This window comes from Equus caballus, chromosome 4, assembly GCF_041296265.1.
Source record: "Equus caballus isolate H_3958 breed thoroughbred chromosome 4, TB-T2T, whole genome shotgun sequence".
Classification (NCBI taxonomy): domain Eukaryota; kingdom Metazoa; phylum Chordata; class Mammalia; order Perissodactyla; family Equidae; genus Equus; species Equus caballus.
This window is the reverse complement of record NC_091687.1, coordinates 88,699,712-88,720,057: the sequence shown is the minus strand read 5'-3', so window position 1 is coordinate 88,720,057 and position 20,346 is coordinate 88,699,712. Positions and strand designations below refer to the sequence as shown.

The window sequence follows — 20,346 nt, the reverse complement described above, 5'->3', positions numbered from 1 at the left end:
GTGTAATTACTGTTGGAGTGTGCTTTAAACATTTTGAGAGGTAGTGGCTCACTTAGAATAGGCAAAGTTTCCTTTTTGAGCTGTACAGATAGTTGTAGAATTATACAGAAAGTTAAGAGAGATAAGATAAACCCAACCTCAACATTCTTTTAAATCCTGCCTTTATAGTATTTTGGCAGGTGTACCCTTCTTCCTGAGACAAATTTGGAGCTCTTAAATATTAAGATGTGCAAATTTAGATTAAGCACATTTAATGTTAGATCTTGGAATTTTTAAATATATATGTATATAGACTTTTTTGTTTGATGTTTCTATGTGTATGTATGTATATTTTTTGATTGTATAAATGCTGCATATCCACAGTAGGAATGTAAGAATGTCCAGGTGAGCAAAAATAAAGAAAAATTAAAATGTCTCATAGCCTTATCCCTCAATGGATATCATTATTTACATTCTAGTGTATGTACTTTAAAACATTTTCCTATGTATATTTAAGTATATATTCAATATAATTTGACATGCTCATCTTTGGGATATCCTCCAAATATAGTTTTAGAGAGTTTTCAGTAGTTACATGATGGCATGAAGTGTAACTAAAAACATCCTTTTAAAAACAGTTTGCATCTTTAAATAAATGTTTTTTTCAAAATAATAATAAGGCTTACCTCGAATCCTCTTTGGAAAGAGAAGGAATATAAACAGACACCTTGGGAGGTTATGAACTTCCTCTTACAATGCCATCATTGTTTCAAATATCTTATGCTCATCTTTTGGAATTTTACATTCTCTTTGAATATCATAAGTGATGGCAAATCTTGATGCCTTGAAGCTGAAGATAAATTTTTGAAACGGCTACAGGTCGTTTAATCCCAGGGAATAAGATGAATAGAAAAACTGAGTAACATCAATTGGAGGGTAAAATGATATATGATTGTGAAATTGACTTAAGTTTAGGGACTATGGTTCTCTTGTAATCTAGCCCTATGGGCACTTTCAAAGAAGAATTATAAAACTCTTTTAATCAATTGTAACATCACTGAAATATTTGCTTAGTTTTCCAGAGATACTGCTTTGAAATAAATCATACTGAATCTTTAAGTTCTGATTTATTTGAAAGTTCAGACTTACTTTTATCTTTTTCATTCCGAAACTTTCCTAGAATGCTTAGCAGTGCTGCTGAGTGTCACCAACTGTGTAGAGTTAGGAGAGAGTGATAGGTCAGTGGACTGGTTATCAGGAAAGAGTGGTTCTGGCTTTGGTTCTCCTTGACCATGAGAATGATACTCATCTGAACCGTTGTTTCCTCTTGTAGAAAATGAGATTGGAATTAAATGAACTCTGCATGTTTGATATTGACCAATGCATTAAGTACTCAGGTTATATGGCATTCCACTGCATAATTAGGAGGGCTGTATAAGGCTCTCACTAGTTAGAAGAGAAGGTCAACATAAATAAAATGCTGCATATACTTTAGTGACAGCATTTCATTACTTTTTAGGAGAGGGGTGAGTCAGCGCCTCAGTCAAGGAGGAGAAAGTGTATGAAGGAGATACATTTTTACAGGGGAGATTGTGTTTCATGTGTTGAGAATATAGTCTTTACAAAGCTTCAGAGATGTGAAGCTGCACATAAGGACTTTAGAAATACTCCTTCAAAACCCCAAGTAATCCCCAGTCTGTGGAGATTTTGTTCTATGCAAAGAAGTTGCTACAGAGACTGTCATATTCCATACTTTTCCAAATTCACAGTTTTCAGCCGTTACACATGTGCTCGTCTATTAAGAGAAAGCTTTTACCAGTCAGAGAAAACACAGACTTGCAGTTGCTGTGGGGGTGAAATAAAGATGAATGATATCATGTATAAAGAGAGTAATTGAGAGCAGTTTTTTTTTTTTTTTTTTTTTGAGACAGTTTAGCCCTGAGCTAACATCTGCTGCCAATCCTCCTCTTTTTGTTGAGGAACGCTGGCCCTGAGCTAACATCCGTGCCTATCTTCCTCTCTTTTATAAGTGGGACGCCTACCACAGTATGGCTTGCCAAGCGGTGCCATGTGTGCACCTGAGATCCGAACCAGTGAACCCTGGGCTGCCGAAGCGAAACATGCGAACCGCTGCGACCCCGGGCTGGCCCCAAGAGAGCAATTTTTTATAAAAATAAAACTAACCAATAAGCATAGGATACAGAATGGTTTTATGTCTAATCCAAAGAATACAGATTAGGAAATGAGAGAACATATGATTTATCAAATTGGCAGGTTAAACATTGCTGGCAAAGGTATTATGTAGGATATAGCCAACCTACCAGTATATGTTGATCAATAAAGATTTCATACTCTTTGAGTGATTTTACTTAAAAAGTTATCTTAAGGAAAAATTCAGAGATGTACACTAAGATTAATGTACAGAAGTATGTAAATTGCAGTTATTTCTAAAACTTAAAAGTTGGAAGCAACCTAAATGACCCAGCAGATAATAAAGTAGTTAAATTACAGTACATTTTAATGGACAAAATGTTTTACAGCTATTACTCATGTTTTAAAACCATCTTTTTAAAAAAACACAGGAAAATGTGTAACTTTATATAGTGTAACACTAATTTTTTCCATGAAAATTCCAAGAATGAATGCCAAAATATTGAATATGGTTATCCATGGCTGTTAAGGGGGTTGAAAGCATTTTTCTTTAATTTCCAAATATTCTACAGTAAGTTTCCTTTTATTATAAAAGTAAATATTTTTAAATGTATGGCAAATGCATGTCTTTTGAATGTCCCATCTATATCTTTGAGTCTACACTTTTCCAGTCTTTTGTTCTAGAAGGCCAACAAGCTATCCTTGGCTAGAATTTCTACCTGGTAGCTTGCTAAGGGCCTACTGGCCCTCATATTCCCCACCAGCCTCCTTTCTTTTTTCCTTTCAGTTTTAGTTACGTGTGTGTAAGTGTATGTATATTGTTCTTTCCTTGGTCTTTCTGCTTACGGTTTAGTTTACTCTATCTTGGGTACTATCTTTACACCTTTATACCTAACTGTTCACTCCTTTTCTTGCTTCCCTTCTTTTCCTTTCTCTTGGGCTGTACCTCAAGCATTTCTTCCCTACTTCTCTTTTTAGCTTCCACTTGTGTTCCCCTTGCTCCATTTTTCTTTTCATATAAACCAAAAAAAGCTCCTGCTTATAGCTAATAATAATAACAACAGTAATACTCTTGATAAACCTAAGCTAAGGGGAAGACATCTTCTAATAAAATACAGACATGAAGTATTAGATTTAAGGCTTTCAGCCTCTAAAGTTTTTGAAAGTACTCTGAAGTCCCCTTCAGGATCTGCGGTAGTCTTCATTAGATCATACCTACTTTACTTAAACACTCGCATTCGAGAGAAAATTAAGTTGTCATTTTCTCTTATTTTTTAAATGATTACTGGCTAGTATATTAACAGAACTGCATTCTACTAATTTCAGATAGAACTAGAGAGTATTTTAGAATCTTCTGTAAGTAACCTTAAGACCAGACTGGGAACTATGTTACCATGTATACTTTTTTAAAAAAATAGGAAACTATGTTCTATGATCCAGCCAACAAGTCTAGAAACTAACTTGAGATACTGCCTATGTATATCTACATATTAACAGTGAGGAGGACCCTCTCCCAGGAGCAAGCTGTATGCACCCTGTATCTGGATTGCAATTTGATGGTGCCAAAGCTGAGCATTTGAGAGGAATGGTTGGTTGAGAACGGGATTCTGGAGGGATTGCTTAATGGTTTGCTGAATGTTCATAGAATGGCCAAGAAGAAAGCCAAGAACATTCTGCAGTGGAATTTGATGTCAGTAGGATATAGCAAGAGCTAGCCAAGTCCCATTGAATAAATGAAGACAAAATGAAAAAGTCATGAACAGTAACAATAGTTAGAATACTCTCTTGAGCTATACCAATAGTGTTTACAATTAGATCAGACTATCATCTAAAGAGGACGGTTTGGGTCATCCTGTTCTGAGGGAAACTAAACTAGATAACCTGTCAGAATCCCTTCTGAATCTTCCAGTCTGCTGCAGATTCTTATTTGAAAGATACTCTGATGATCAATGCAGCATATTCTTTTTACTTGTACCAGCGATTAATGGAAATGATTTAACCTTTTTCATTGTCAAAATAGCAAACTCTTCTGGCATTATAAATTTTTTATTTCACATAACCAAAAACTGCCTCACAATGTTTTTGGAATGGAGTTCTGTAATAGGATACGACTAAACTAACTATAGAGCTTAGAATAGTTACCGTTTTACTCTGTGTCCTCCTAGATGGAAACATTATACAATTACTCCCTCAGGAACCGGTGTGACTTAAGAGGGTAGTGTTTAGTCAGAGGTGGACCAGGATTTGGAGTAGAGAGGAGTGTGTCACTTATGAGAGATTTGGGGTTAGTTGTTTAACAAAGGGCTACTTGGACCACTGTATTTCCACAAATAGGATGAAGTCTTAGACTGAGGAAGCAAAATTCCATTAAGAGCACCTATATATTTCTCTACTGTCATGACCTTGAGTTTGAATTTAGTTCCCATCTCAAACAGTTATATAATTGCTACTGTGTGGTGATCTGTATCTTTTGAATTCCAATAGAGAGAAACAAGGTTATAGTAGGAAAGTTTTGGAAAAATCTTTTTAGATAATGCTATGAGAACATAAGCAATTGTTAAAAGCTCTCTTTTTACTGTTCTGAAAATGAAATTTTTCAGGATGGATTTTTTGAAAGATTATGTCTGGCAGCTGAGGCAGAACCTTCTTTCTCAGAAAATGGTTACATCTTACTAATCAGCTCCACAAATTTCTTGGATACCAGCTGTGTGCTGGGCATTATTCTAGGTGCTAGGGATACAGAAGTGAGCAAATTGCTCTCTTGACCCTTATATTCTTTGTGGGGAGAAGATAAAGCAAAATTTTAAATGTCTGATAGCTTTATGCAGAGAATTGATGTGATAGGATTGATACAACAGCTACCTTAGATTAGGTGTTCAGGATGGGCCTTTCTGACAAAGTAAATTTAAGCTGAGGTATAAATGAAAAGGGAAAAAAGAGCCAACCCAGATCTTCCAAGATCAGAGATGAGAGCATTCCAGGCAGGAGAAATTCTAAGGGCAGAGACCCCAAGGCAGATAAGAGCTTAGCGTACTCAAGGAAGAGAAGGCTAGGAGGCTGGGTGAAGAGTCAGATATGAGAGAGGATCCAAGTGGTAGGCAGGTCGAGGTGCCATAAGGCTTGTAGGCCAGGTTAAAGGGTTGTGTTTTATTTTTAATGTAATGGAAAAGTCATTGAAAGGTTTTAAGCATGTTTTAATGATCACTCAACTGTTGTGGAGAAAGAATAGAGGTACTGGTGGTTTAGATCAGGATGCCAAGGTTAAAAACTCAATGTAGATATATGTTGCTTTGAAGAAATTTGGCTACATTAAGGAAAACATACAATTGGTGGTGGTACCTGAAGGAAGATAAAAGGAAGGTTCTGGGTTTTATTTCTTAAATGGGAGATTCTGAAGAATGTTTATGTGCTTGTTGTAGGGAGTTGTCCAGAACGGAGGTCAGGAGAAGGATGGAAGGAGCAATTCTGTCGAGACATTTGAAGGGACAAGATCAGAACACAAATAAAGAACTTGTGTTTGAGAAGGGTGAATATTTGAGTGAGCTGTTAAGGCAGGAGAAATGAACTTGTGTGGAGGGAGGATGTTTTTGGGAAACATGAGGTATCCAGACACTTGGCCCCCATTTTTCAAAGAAAATGGGCAGAGCTGTTAAGTCAAAGTGAGAAATGGAGGAGCAAGGGGAATGGCAGATTTGCAGAGTAATGGTAAAATGGACAAGTCCTTGGAGAATGGGGGAGCAAGCTACTAGAGAAAGGAGAGAGGAAAATTATAGGTGATGTTGAGTTGAAGCTTAAGGAATCGAGAGGCTTGGGTGTCGGAAGTGTGGTCTGTATGGGTGATAATGTCACTAAAAATGACAGGAGCTGTGGGGGGAGAGACCTGGGCACCAGGTGCTGAAGTTCTCAATGATAGAAGCAGCCTGTGGTCAAATTGGCCTTATTAATGAAAAACCTGATGTTAGTAGTCTATGATATCTAAATTCATTCACCTTCATCTTGGTATTAGCCATAGTGAAAACAGTTGTAGTTAGCTTTCCCTTCCCCTCCCCAGACCACCTCTAAGGGTAGCCTTGCCTTTGTCCATGCTTGCTTCCATCACATTTGTCTATTTCCTTCTTGAAGCTGGCTTTTGTCACTTTTAATTCTGCCTTTGGCGATTCATTGTTATAAAATCTTTCCATTTACTATATAAAAATTCCATCTAACTTGCTGTTTAGCTTAGTTCCTACTTTGATTATAGTAGATGACCTCCAGCTTTTGAGCTGGTTATTAATTCTGACATCTTTTTGGCATTGGATCCATTCCTTTTTTCCCCTTTAGGATTGGTATCATAATGAAAACATGTATTCTTGGCTTCCTATTTCTTTAGTTAAACTGAGATTCTTTTAAAAACAAATAAGAGTAATGTCTTAGTTCCCTTTGAAAAGCTTGTTCACACAGTTGAAGATTTGTTCATGTTCCTGGAATGGTGAAAACCATATTGCTAAGGAACTTGAGAGATTATATCATCTAGTTGCCTCATTTTAAGGATGGTAAAAATGAGACTCAGGAAGACAGAAATATATCACTACTAACTAGTTGCAGAGTCTGCCTTCTGGCTTCCAGTCTAGAGTTTTTTCCCCTATACCAAATGCAATCAGAATGGTCTTTTTAATAATAAATATTAGAGTGACTGTATTTTCCATTTCTGGTGTGATGGGGTAGCTAATAATATTGTTGAGTGCTTACTGTGTGCCAGTTACTAGTCAAATGCTATTCTAGATATTAATTCATTTAATCTTCAGGACAGTCTTATGATATGTAAATACTATTATTTAACCTAGATTTATGAATAGGGAAACAGAAAAGCAAAAGAGATTTCAGTAACTCTAGCTTGCCCAAGGCTGACGGGAGCCTGATCTTTTAACCATGACTTTGTTTAATAGGAGTGGCAGACTTCAGATTGGGTCTTGCAGTTTCAAGTCCAGTGTGTTCTATACTTTACTGCCTCTGACTGTGAATATAATACTGCCTGATTCAGATAGTGTGGTTATATGAGTGACCAGGAGAGTGAAAGATAAACTATGGAAACAGCAAAGAGATTCCAAAAATGAAACTACAGGAGAGTAGATTTAAGGCTGCAGGTTTTGGTTAATCCTCTAGGTTGATGGAAGGGTTATGCTGTTGAAGGATAATACTTCACCTTTTCTTAGTTATAAATGAACTTTTCTTATCCATCCAGCCCATTCCTCAGATTCCATATATTCAGAGAGAAAGGAAGAAACAGAAAAGAGGACCCCTTGTTGAGTTTAGATCTCCTGAACACACACAGGATCAGTTCAGAAGTTCCCATGGCACAGGGCATTGAGAGTGAGCTCCTTGCTTGGTTCCTCACCCAAGAAGAGACCAGCCAGGTCCATCTCTCCTGAGTAGGAAAGGCTCAGCTCTATGAAGAGACTTCTGCCCGGGTGCAGGCTGCCACGGGCTGGGCCTGGCTGTCTGAGGTAAGACGAAAATCTATCCAAGTGTGCACTAATGCACAAAGCTGGAAGTATGGCTGTCACTAGTGAAGCTGGCAGCATCCCCACCCCTTTTTTAGCTGGAACACCCCAACTCTGGTCACCTCCTTCATACTAGGAATGGAGATCCAAGTTACTGCCCTTAAAATATTTATAGTCTGAGATACTGCTGTGGGAGATAAGATTCAATCTTTAATAAATATATTTTAAACAATTATATTCACTTTAAAAAATAGAATGAATCAGTTTGATTCTGAATGGTCTACTTTTTGTAAGCATTTGTCCTAAAATAGAATATCAGAATATTCTATTTAATGTATTCATTTCCTGTTTTCTCATAGGAATTCATAAGCTTATAATTAAATTGCATCAGCCACAGCTGCCTCAACCATCTGTAATCCAGGCTCATTTTATCCCTGGGATAGAGCTACCATTTTTGTCTTTGGCACTTCTCACCTGTTTACTTTAGGGTGGATTTACCTCGTTTCATGAGTCACTTGTTTGACCTCTCATTTCTTCAAGATTATTCTGAATGGAATTTCTGGATAGATGACTGGCTGTAGATATTTCATTCTATCCACAAATTTGATCATTAAAAAGATCCTCACAAATAAAGGAAACAAAGGTGAAAAATACTATGAATTTTTGCCTCTTTTATTTACATATTGACCCCAATATCAGAAGTTACTTGAAAGTATGTACAACTCTGTACAGATCCCTCCTGGGATTGGACACACAAACAGGCTAAAATAAAAACTAGTTTTCAGCATGACTCGGCATGATATTATTTACTTTCTCTGCCTATTAGCCTATGGGTCAAGAGATTTGTTTTTCTAGAAGCAGTTGAGTATTGGAGTGGAACAAACGAAAAAGCATGGCATGTTTTTCCATTTTAATCATTTATGCTTTTAGTTTTTAAGATACATAGTTTTGTTTCAGCCAAGCACAGTTTGGATTCCTCCTCCACAATTATCTATCACCTGATTCCCTTTTGCTAAAAGATAGAGGGCAGGCAGTGAGCTTTTCAGCTAAACATTTGTTCCTGTTGTCCCCATTTTTTTTTTTTTTTTTTACAATTGCCTGAGCCATGCTGGAGAATAATTGTTCAAAAAATTTAAACAAAGGAGTTCTGAATTTTATCTGGTCAAATCACTGAAGTAGATATTAGAAAATGTCTGGTAGTGAACAAAATCTTAAATCACGTAGATTAAAAATGACTTGCTGCTTCTACTTATCATGTTTCCATAAAAGCAGTTTTCAAAATATGTTCTCCTAAAATATCTTCAAAATAGTTCCTGGTCAAATGGAAACAAGTGTTGGGAAAATTCTCTTGTTGCAGACATATTCATTAGTGTGGTGATAGCATTGCCAAAAGGAAGGAAAACATGCCAGGGCAAACATGCTCAGTCCTGAGAATGTTCCTTCTCTGAATTCCTAGCCTGTTCTTTCTCAGTCTCCTCCCCTCCTTGCCCAGAAGTTGCATTGTTGCCATCAGTATTCAGAATGTGAATGGCTTTGCCAGAATTGCTGTCCGCAGCTTGTCCAAGAACAAATGTAAAGGAGGTATATATGCTCCTTTCCATTTATTTGCTTTGGATATTTTTCTAACAATTGAAAAAGCCTGGTGTGGGAAGAGATCATTGTAGTCTGGAAATTGTTTTTTGGTAGGATTGGTCTGACTGTGTTTGTTCCTCAGAGGCAGGGTTATAAACTCTGTTTCTGCCTACTGTAGAATAGTCAGGGCATTTTGTGTCTCCTTGTGGTATTTTAGCATGTTGGTAGCTTTGTATTATATTCTCCAGAATATTTCTGTACCTAAAAGTGTGGCTTACAGAATTAATTTCCTTTATAGACTTAACTGTTGGACACATTCCTTTAAGCCCTCTCTTCTCAGAGCTCTGGCCATTGTTATTAACTCCTAGATTTTCAGAGCTGATAGTCCCTTTAGAAACAGAATAAGAGTATTTTGGAGATCATATAGTCCAGCTATTTCTCTTTGTAGGTAAAGGGGCTCCAGAATTAAAGTGACCTGCCCAAGGCCTGCAGTTAACAGCAGAGTTGGGACTAGAACCCAAGTCCCTGTTAGTACTTTTCTCTTTCCAGTCTAATTCTGCCTTCTATCTCAGAGCTCAGTAGTGTGTTATCCTTAACAGAGGCCCTGGGGACTGGGCTGCAACCCATTTATTACTAAAGAATATGTCTACTAAGTCCTTTTTGGCCCTCTCTATTTTGTGCTCTTGGACTCAACCAAGCCAAAATCTAGATTTAATTGAAAACAGTGTGGAAAGGATATTGATTCCAAATGGAATCTCGTGGCCTTGTACAAGGAGGGAGGCACCATAATCTTTCAGAGACAATTTTGATAAACATTTAAAGCTTTTTTCACCATAGCTGTTTTCTTGATTTACATGTCTGTGTTTCCCTGTGACATCAAATTATTGAAGCTTCATTCTTACTGTAGGAAGACAGCTCATTCCATTTTACTTGAGATATGCCATTCCCCGTTGTTCTTTCCCCAGCACTGAGGTGCTGTGACCTGACCGAGCTATTCCTCTAATTAGTCTTTTTGGGGAAATAAGCCTTTTGTTAAAAACAAAAAAACTTAAAGAAGGATTTGTATATATCTCGGTTCTAGCTCTAGTCTAAGCGGCTTCCCACTTCACTCAGTATGAAAGCCAGCATCCTTAATAGGGCCTGCAAATGCTCATCACCTCTCTGACCTCACTGCTAGTCTTCTGCTCCTTATTCACTGCACGTCAGTTTCACTAGTCTCTTTGCTGGTCTTCAGACACATCGAGCAAACTCCTGATGCACTTTGCACTTCGCTGTTCTTGCTGTGCAGACACTCTTCCCCTAGATACTGAATGACTCCTCTCTCACCTGTTTCGAATTGGGTCACTTTCTCAGGCCCTCCCTGACCATCCTATTTAAAAGTGCAGCCCCCACCCCAGCATTCCTGTTGTGATTCTTTGCTATATTTTTCTCCACAACACTTGCCGCCTTCTAACTTAGCACTGATGTTCCCTAAAGAGCTCTCCAGGTGATTCTTACCTGTAGCCAACATTGGGAACTTTAGTTCTTAATTGTAGCTTCTTTTTAAACCATATAGTGGCTAAACATTAATGTTTCCCACTCGTTTCTTGGCAGTTGTGACAGCAGTATATTTCTCTATGTAACTATTCTTGAGAATTGAGTGCCTTATAACCTGGAAATCTTCTGATTTTTTGTAATGAATTTGCATTAAACAGTATTGCTACTGTTAATTTTTTATTTGAAAGATTTTCTCAACTATTAAGACTATACATTATAGAAATTTGGGGAAATCAGAAGAGTAGTGGTAGAAATAATGGGGGAGTCTCTCAAAGTTGACTACCATTGACACTTGTTTGTTTCCTTCTAGCCTTTTTACATTGCTGTGATCCTACTTCTTCTGGCACAGGGGTGGTGGGTGGGGTGGGGTGATGTGATTTTAAAAGTATAATGGAGAAAATATTCCCACCACTGGGAATTAAGCACTGTTAGCATGTGTACATATTTACTTCCAGTTTTTTTTTTAATCTATGTGCACACTTTAAAAGAATGGAGCAAATAATACACAAGCACGTTATCTCTTTTTAGTATATGTATTGCTGAAGTGAGCACTATCTCTTTTTAAAAAGAATATAGTTTTACAGATAAATTTATCTTCAATCACCTTCCCTGTTCTGTTCCCCATTTCCGCCATGACCTTGGCCCTTCAACCTCTCTGTGATAATACTCTTGTAAGTTTGGTATATGTTGGTCCAATACAGTTTTGTATGCTTGTTACCATAGAGGATATGTGGTGTTGCTTTGTTTTAGTTTATCTAAATCATATCATGCTGTAAATATATCATTCTGCAACTTATCTTTTCCTCAGCTTTGGCTGTGTCCAAGTTGATACATACTGACTTAGTTCATTACCTTGGCTGTGTAGGGACTCCCAATATATAGATGTACTATAGTTTCTCTAGTCCCTTGTTGATAGGGTTGAATTTGGTTCTTGGTTTTTATAAACAATGCTGCATCAAATATCCTCACAGGTCTTCTTGGACACGTGTATTAGCGTTTTTCTAGGGTTACGTAGAATTTTTATCCTTTTTCTCTTAAAATTAAGACACGAATGTTTCCATTGTCTTAGTATAATCTCCTGATAAACACATACCTCTTAAATCTAAACTTTGAAATGTCTTTAATTTCCTTAATGAAAAATTAATATGGTAATGGGACACAAGGCTTTTCTTTTTGCATTTAACCATTGCATAGGCTCTCTTGATAGTAGTAAAACATTAAGCTATTTTAACACAAAGGATTAAAAAAACAAAAATTAGAAGCATGATTAGTACTTGTTGGAGTGGCTAGAGCAAGTGAGAACTAGAATACCTAGGATTTTGTATTCTTTTTTTTTTTTTTTTTGAGGAAAATTAGTCCTGAGCTAACATCCATGCCCATCTTCTTCTACTTTATATGTGGGATGCCTGCCACAGCATGGCTTGATAAGTGGTGCGTAGGTCGGTACCTGGGATCCGAACCAGTGGACTCTGGGCCACGGAAGCAGAGCGCACAAACTTAACTGCTGCACCACCGGGCTGGCCCCAGGATTTTGTCGTCTTATCCCGGTTTTATAAGTCTAGAAAAGTTTCTTAGCTTTCTGGAAATGACCTTTGTTGCAACTCATCCTTGAGGATCCTCCTTCAACGCCACTTCTCTGCGTCTTTCCTGATGTCGTCCTCTTCCCATACGTATCCCCGGTGACTGTATCAACTCTTTGTGCACAGTGCAGTTATTTCTTCATGTCTCTTGTCCCACTGCTTCAGTGACTTTCTTGAAAGTAGCATCTTATTTTTGTACACTAAACAAGCACAGTGGCTGATACGGAGATGGTGACCAAATATGTTTTAAATGAATGAATGAAAGAGAACATGTGAGGTGGGAGGTGAGGGAGGGTGGGATTGGGACATGGTGATGGTCACTTTAGGAAGGAACTTGAATTTATTGAAAGTATGGAGCAGAATAAGGAAGTCTTAAATGGAAATGAGGTGATAAGGATGACAAAATGACAGCTTTGACAGTGGATTTCCACTTTAGAGTATTGTCATTTGCAAATATACAAACTGATTAAATCATTGGTTTTAAGTTAGAAAATAATTTCTCCTTGAAATTTCAATATCAGTGTATTTGTTAAAGTCTATACTTGTTTTTCTAGGAATGAATTTTGAAAACTTGAATCCATGACAGATATAGCCATCTTAAAGATTTTTTTTTGACTCCTTGCCTCATTTCTTGGTTGCCCCAATTTTAATCAAAAGTGGGTTTCCTGGAATGAGTAGACTAAACTTAAGGGAAATATTTTGGTCGCTGTTGTTATGAAATCCTTTGTGGTTTGGAAGCGGTGCTGCTTTAGCATTTCAACAGCTTCATTCATGTTCCGTACACAGTGTAGCAGAGTCATAGCAGTAACTGAGCTTCAGAAGGAGAAGTTCAAATGCAGAACCTGCAGATTTAGAGACTGAACAATAAAACTTTAGGAGGGCAGTCAGAGTGCCTTTCTTAAGTTTTATCATGGCACTAGTTATAAACCATTTAGTACTATAAATTTTCTTGGCAAGTACCGTCATAGCTCAGAAAACAATTTCTTTTAATGATTATTTTGTATAAGCTGCATTGATCTCAAAGGTAGCTCATTTGATTAATAGAATTCTGATGTATTTTAAGTAATTGACACTGTCAGGAGAATGTAGCCTTATCAGTAACCAAAGATCTAAGATTGAAAATAATGAGTTATGGGTATCATCACCATTTTCCAGTACTGAAACTATTTCCAATACTGAAATACTTTAAAACTAATTGTTCTCTGGATACTTTTTGCTGCTAATTAACATCTCTTTTTACAGGATTCATGAATAAAATTTTCCATCCCAACATTGATGAAGCGTAAGTAACTATTTAAAAACATTTAAATCTTGGCAGCACCTGCTCTTGATTAGAGTTCATCTCTCTCTCCATTATTAAAAAAAAGCCTCAATTATCTTTTTGGATTTTACCAGCAGATAGAACTGTATGAATGGTCACTTAGAATGTAGAATCCCAGGAATATGATATTCTAAACTACTTAGTTCAAATTCTACTATTGGACTGCATAGTTTTCTCTGTTGTTAGGAATGAGTCCTTCATTTCCCTTGATATCTAGCTAGCATTTGTAATATTTCACATCTCCATTCTCTTTGTACGGACACAACTCAGAGACCTGCTTTCAGTATACAGATTTACTATTTTCAGTCCTTAAAGTATTTCTCAGTTCTTGAGAGTAAAGCAGACGTGAATGACTGTAGTTTCCTTTAAGTTGTGAATCTTAATTATCTCTTCTTTCCTTCTATTTATTAGTGATATTTTAAAATGTGATACCATTGCCTCCTATTTTGTACTTCTAGTGCTGTTTAGAATGCATACTTATTTGTTGTGCAGTTTTTTCTTATCGTGGCACTAAATTTTGATATTACATGCATATACACACATGCATACATATGAGGTATTCTGAACCTGATGTGAGTAGGTTGTATACATACATCATGCCCTGTTGTCCTTTGATACTTCTGTGTATCAGTCATCCTAACAAGGATGTTCTCTTATGTAACCACAGTATAGTCATCAGATTCAAGAATTGAATATTAATCCAATACTTTTTAATCTACTGCCATATTCCGGTAATGTACTTTTTAGCACTTTTTGTCATTCAGTGAAGAATCCAGTCCAAAATAATGCATTGCATTTAGTTGTCATCTTTCTTTAAACTACTTTAATCTGGAACAGTTCCTCAACTTTCTATAAAATTGACATTTTTCAAGAATATAGACCAGTTGTTTTATAGACTGTCCCTCAATTTGGATTTGTTTGATGTTTCCTTATCGTTAGATTCAGAGTATGCACTTAAGGCGAGAAAACCACAAAGTGAGATTGTGTCTTCCTCGGGGTATCCTGTTTGGAGGCACGCAGGTCTGTCTGCCACTGGTTACCAGTGTTAATTCTGGTTTCTCCATTGTAGATTGACTGTTTTTCCTTACAATCTGTAAGGAGATACTTAAAACTTTGTATATATTCAACTCTTCATCATACTTTCCCCAACTGGGATTCTTTTTTTTTTAATGATCTATTAAAAGTATTTTTCTTGATAAATAAAATTAGTTGCCAGATACATGCAACTAACTTCCTGATTTTTAAAAAAATGCCATTCTTTCCATCTGTTTCAGGTCAGGAACTGTGTGTCTAGATGTAATTAATCAAACTTGGACAGCTCTCTATGGTGAGTTTGGCCATGGAATATTTTTTAGAGATGTTGAGACACTGCCTAAAAAAATGTCATTTGGCTTTTCTTCTCTGGTTTAAGATGTTTTGTTGGGAATGGGAAGGGATTTTGAAGGACTGGATGGGAAAGTTTGATCAGTGAAAAAAATATTTTCTCTTAAGTACAGACTCGAGTTTAGCAATGGGAGTTTAAAATAATCTTGTGAGATTCTGAAATTAAGGTATAGTGATATACATATGCAGACATACAAATATATTTGCAAACATTTTATATATGTGTGTATTCAGAAGTACATTGTATGTATGTTTATCTGTAAAAACTTTTAGTTTTGGAAAAACTCTTAGGAATGTCCCTATGAAATGAAATGATGTTTCTTTTAAGAGGTTAAGAGGTTTGGGGGATCATCTGTTTCAAAGCCCCAAGCTTCGTTTGAAGTGAATAATTCAGCCTTACCTTTGGTGCTGAAATTGATGTCTCTTAAAGATTTTACTTTTCCTTTCTCTCCCCAAAGCCCCCCGGTACATAGTTGTGTATTTTTAGTTGTGGGTCCTTCTAGTTGTGGCATGTGGGATGCTGCCTCAGCATGGCTTAGATGAGTGCTGCTAGGTCTGCGCCCAGGATCCGAACCAGCAAAATCCTGGGCCGCTGAAGCAGAGCACAAACTTACCTGCTGGGCCACGGGGCTGGCCCCCTGAAATTGACATCTCTTACAGTGAATCAACAATGAATTGCCTAGCTCTGCAAAATACTGTGCTAAATATCATGGAGAGGTATAGGATTATCAGTCTGTCTCTCCCTGAGCTTGTAACTTGGTTGGGGAGCTAAAAATATTTTAAAATATATTTAAAGTCAATTAAGGTTACAACAAATCAATCTGTTTATTCCCTGACATGTCTAAGTCCTCAGGCGTCACAGACTCTCCCTGCTCTCATGTCCCCACCCCGTGAAGCCTCCCTTTGATACTCCAGCTGAAAGTAATCTCTGGCCACTCTTACATCTTATGGCTCTTTTTTTCGGCCCGCTTTTACTTTCTACCTTGTGTTTGTTGTTTATGCCTACATTTTTTGTACTACTAGATTATTTCCTGCTTAAGGGCCTTTGGGGTGCGTGTCCAATTTGTCTTTTAAGTCTCAGCACTCCTAGCAGAGTGCCTCACACCACTGTGTTTGAAAGAATGAGTGGTACAGACAATGAACATTTGCTGAGAGGTACAAGAAGATGGGGGGAAAGATCACTTTAGGCTGGGGTTAACCAGAGATGGCTTCCTCTTGTTGAAGAGTTGTGAGACCTTTTAACAGCTTAAGGTACTTAAGACATCTTATTCCAGCCACAATCTGCCAGTCGCCTTGCCAGACATCCTTGTAGTAGGATGGTGCATGAGAATCACTGAGGAAGGTTTGTCACCAGCAGCACACAATTAATCCATTTTCTTTTCTTCCTCCTAATTCTGCCATTCAAGAATCATTTCCTCTGCCCGGAGTCACCTTCCCTGGTCTTTGTGTGGCTGACACCTTGTTTTCTCACCTCAAACATCACTTCCTTAGAGAAGCCTCCTTTCCTAGCCACTCTGTCTAAAACAACACCCCTCCATAGCACAGCACCCTGTTTTAAAAATCTGTCTTTAAAACCAGTATTTGTTTATTGTTTGTCTTGTCCTGTTAGATTGTAAGCTCCACAAGAGCAGGGACTTCGTTGTGTGTGTGCTTATGTGTGTGTGTATGTACACACACTTGTATACATACATATATATATATACACACACATACACACATATATACACATATATATACACACGCACACACACACACCCGTACCCAAAACAGTGCTTGGTGTACAATAAATGTTCAAATATTTGTTGAATGAAGCAGTGAATTAATCATGCCCAGTACTGTTTAACATGAGAGTGTTAGGGAAATGACAGCTTGTAAGATGAGGCAGTAAGAAGGAGCATAGACTGAGGTTGATTAAGTGGATTCTTTTTCAGATGGTTTTTTGGTAAAAATGTCTCATGGCAGTCTGCCTGGAATATCTGATGGACTGCATTCACATTTTAGAAATGTACATAACAAAATACGACAAGCTGGTTCCAATTACAATAAAGTAAATTGGACTTTTAGTTTAGCTAATTTTTTTGCTATTGACCAGAAAAGCTTCGTGGAAAAGGTTTGCTGATTCTCAAGTACCTCACATCTTAGAACAGATTTTTTTCTTAATAACAACAGCTTTATTGAATTATAATTCACATACATAAAATTCACCCATATAAAGTAATTTGATAGTTTTTAGTATATTCACAGTTATGTACAACCATTACCCCATTTACATCATAGAACATTTTCATCACCTCAAAAAGAAAATCTGTACCCTTTATCTGTCACCCCCTTATCCCCCTAATCCCACTCCCCCAGCCCTAGGCAACGGCTAATCTACTTTTTATCTCTATGGATTTGCCTATTCTGGACATTTCTTATAAATGGAATTATATAATATGTAGTCTTTTATGACTGGCTTTTTCCACTTCATATAATGTTTTCAAGATTCATGCATGAAGCATGTATCAGTACTTCATTCCTTTTCATGGGCAAATAATATTCCATTGTACAGATAATCACATTTTAATCCATTGTCAGATGATAGACATTTGGGTTGTTTCCACCTTTTGGCTATTATGAATAATGCCTTTATAAATATTGGTGCATAAGTTTCTATGGGGGCATATGTTTTCGTTTCTCTTGGGTATGTACCTAGGGGTGGAATTGCTGAGTGATATGGTAACTCTTTGTTTAACCATTTGAGGAACAATTTTCCAAAGTTGTTGTACCGTTTTACATTCCCACCAACAGGTGTATGAGGTTCAGAACAGACTTTAAAGCAGAAGGCCAACATGACTAAGGTTTTATCATGTCTGTAAAATGTTAGGATATGTTCTTGCATTATCTTGCAAAGCATTTAGTAAGTAACAAGAATTAAACCACATTGATCAAAGTGAACTTTGACTTCAAAATCAAAAGTGAGTCAAAATCAAATGAATATTGATTTACGTGTGTATGAGTTATCCTTAAGTGTTCCATAATACAAGAGCATGGACACACTAACATTACAGGTAAGTTCAAGAAACCAAGAAGAAATATTTTTAGAATACAGTCAAAAGTATACTCTGCATGAGAGAATTGTTTTGACATTTTGCTCAAACCCAAACTATTCCTCAAGAAAATTCAACATTCTTTCATAGAAAGCTTTAGGAGCAGGTAAACCGAATTTATGTAAAAGAATTGGTAGAAAGGGTTTGTTCAAATGACGTTAAATTTTCTCTTAGAGTTATCTGATCTTGAGATCTAAACTGAGTTTTTATTACAAACTGCTAAAGCCTCAGGCATTGAAGGTTAGTTCATAATTGTGAATTCTGAATCAGTCCATTTCTTGCTGTAATTCTTGAGAGAATCTTAGTTCAAGGGCCAAAAAAAACACCTAATTTAATATGAAACAACTAAGTGGAGAAAGTTGACTTGTTAACACACATATTTAACTGAAAAGCAAAAAGCTTAGCCTGGCAACCAAAACTTGTTTCAACACCTCTACTATATATATAATATGGTAAGGAGCAAGGGGTTACTTGTGAAATTTCCTGCAATGAACTTTGCCCCAGGGCAGGTACTATGCAATGTAGTATAGTAGCAATTCCAGGTTGAACTTTCAGATTTATACTTATAACTTGATAATAAACAATGTTCATGTTTGTAGCAAATTTAGTCCTCTATTCCACCACCCCCACCAAAAAACCCTTGCTTTCTTGTATCCCATTTGACTCATTGCTTCTGTTCTCATCCTGTTTTTCTTTGCCAAGTGTATGTGCAGTTTGTTCATTCAGAAGCTCAAAATTGGTGTAACTGTAGTTTAATCACCCAGTAATTTTTAATTTTATATTATTTAACCTTGCAAGAGAGCTAATTATAGTGGCTAATATGGTTAATTTTGTGAAGATGCTTGTCATCAGTATGAAGTTGTCTATTGAGTATGAAGTTACTATTGTTACTCTTGTGACATTAAAAGAAAGTAACAGATGCCATCACACAAGTGATTCATTTTAGCTTCCTGCATGATAGCATCTTTTTTTTTTTTTTTTTTTAAAGATTTTATTTTTTCCTTTTTCTCCCCAAAGCCCCCCCGGTACATAGTTGTGTATTCTTCGTTGTGGGTTCTTCTAGTTGTGGCATGTGGGACGCTGCCTCAGCATGGTCTGATGAGCAGTGCCATGTCCGCGCCCAGGATTCGAACTAACGAAACACTGGGCCGCCTGCAGCAGAGCGCGCGAACTTAACCACTCGGCCACGGTGCCAGCCCCAATAGCATCTTTTTTTACATCCCTTCCTGCTCTTCCAGACGACAATGATAAAAGCTCTGGAAAACTTAGAGTGCAACTAATGGGATCTGGATATCAGTTTTAAAACCAACTTTAATTTTAAAGACTGACGGAAGGAAAGTTCATTACGCCATAGGTAGCTTTTTAAGCTCCTTTCTCTTTTCCAGTTTTCCTTTTTACTCCAAGATACGTTTTATCCATAGTTGTCTTTTGAGCCCACACGCCTTGAAGCTCAGGTACCTTCACTGTAGTACAGCTTTAATTGCCCTCCCACCCTTCTGTGCCATGCATACTTGACCCCTCCAAACTGTCTTTATCTCTCCAACTTTCATTTTACTCATTTTTTGACTGACTTGGCAAATTACTTGTCCACAACTTTATCTACAAAATAAGTAAGGTGGAAGACAGTTTTATAAATTGGGAGGTTTACAGTTTTATTCTCACCCTTAGGGTTGCTAGCCAATAGACTGGATACTCCTCTTATTTTGCTGGTGAGAAAAATCAACATTTGGGAAATTACTTATCCTAGAGTTATCTGGGGAGTCAATAATAGACAAATGAAGTTGACTACAACAAGAGGAATGCTTAGGGGAATTTTAAGATTAGAATTAGACAAGAGAAACAAAGTTTCTATTGCTGGACATTTAGAAAAATTTTAAACCATAAATTTGTTTAATAGTACTATGCTGTGGCCGAATGAATTTAAGCTGCTAAACAAATTTCAGCTTTCCCATGTTGGAAATACTTATTCCATTCTTCTTTTCAGTTAGATAGTCTGTAAATCTTTCCAAACAATTGAAATTTTGGCTGAAGGCAATTGTGTCTTAAAATAATGCTTTGTGTTGCCTTAGTGTTTGCTTAACTATGTTTCTCGACATTTTAGTGTAGTTACACAGACAAGACATATATGTATCTGTCTGCATGGATGATTGATTAGCTAACAACTACTGTCTGAACAGGCTTGAGAACTCAGTATTGATCCATCCATGTTGGAATCACAGACATCATTTTGCCTTTGGAACAGCTGGATGTCATTA

At 37.0% G+C, this 20,346-nt stretch overlaps 1 protein-coding gene across 7 annotated transcripts in view; it reads left to right on the top strand.

The window, feature by feature from the left end:
* Positions 1-20,346, top strand: part of UBE2H (ubiquitin conjugating enzyme E2 H) — a 98,582-nt gene that overhangs the window by 59,752 nt on the left and 18,484 nt on the right. For 5 of the 7 annotated variants that reach the window (XM_001501795.7, XM_014739049.3, XM_070265062.1 and 2 more), the window contains 2 exons: positions 13,541-13,580; positions 14,894-14,946. The exons of the other annotated variants lie outside the window; for them this stretch is intronic. In XM_001501795.7, coding sequence (XP_001501845.2) covers positions 13,541-13,580; positions 14,894-14,946 — 93 coding nt within the window. The remainder of the gene's footprint in view (positions 1-13,540; positions 13,581-14,893; positions 14,947-20,346) is intronic. 7 annotated transcript variants of the gene reach the window in all.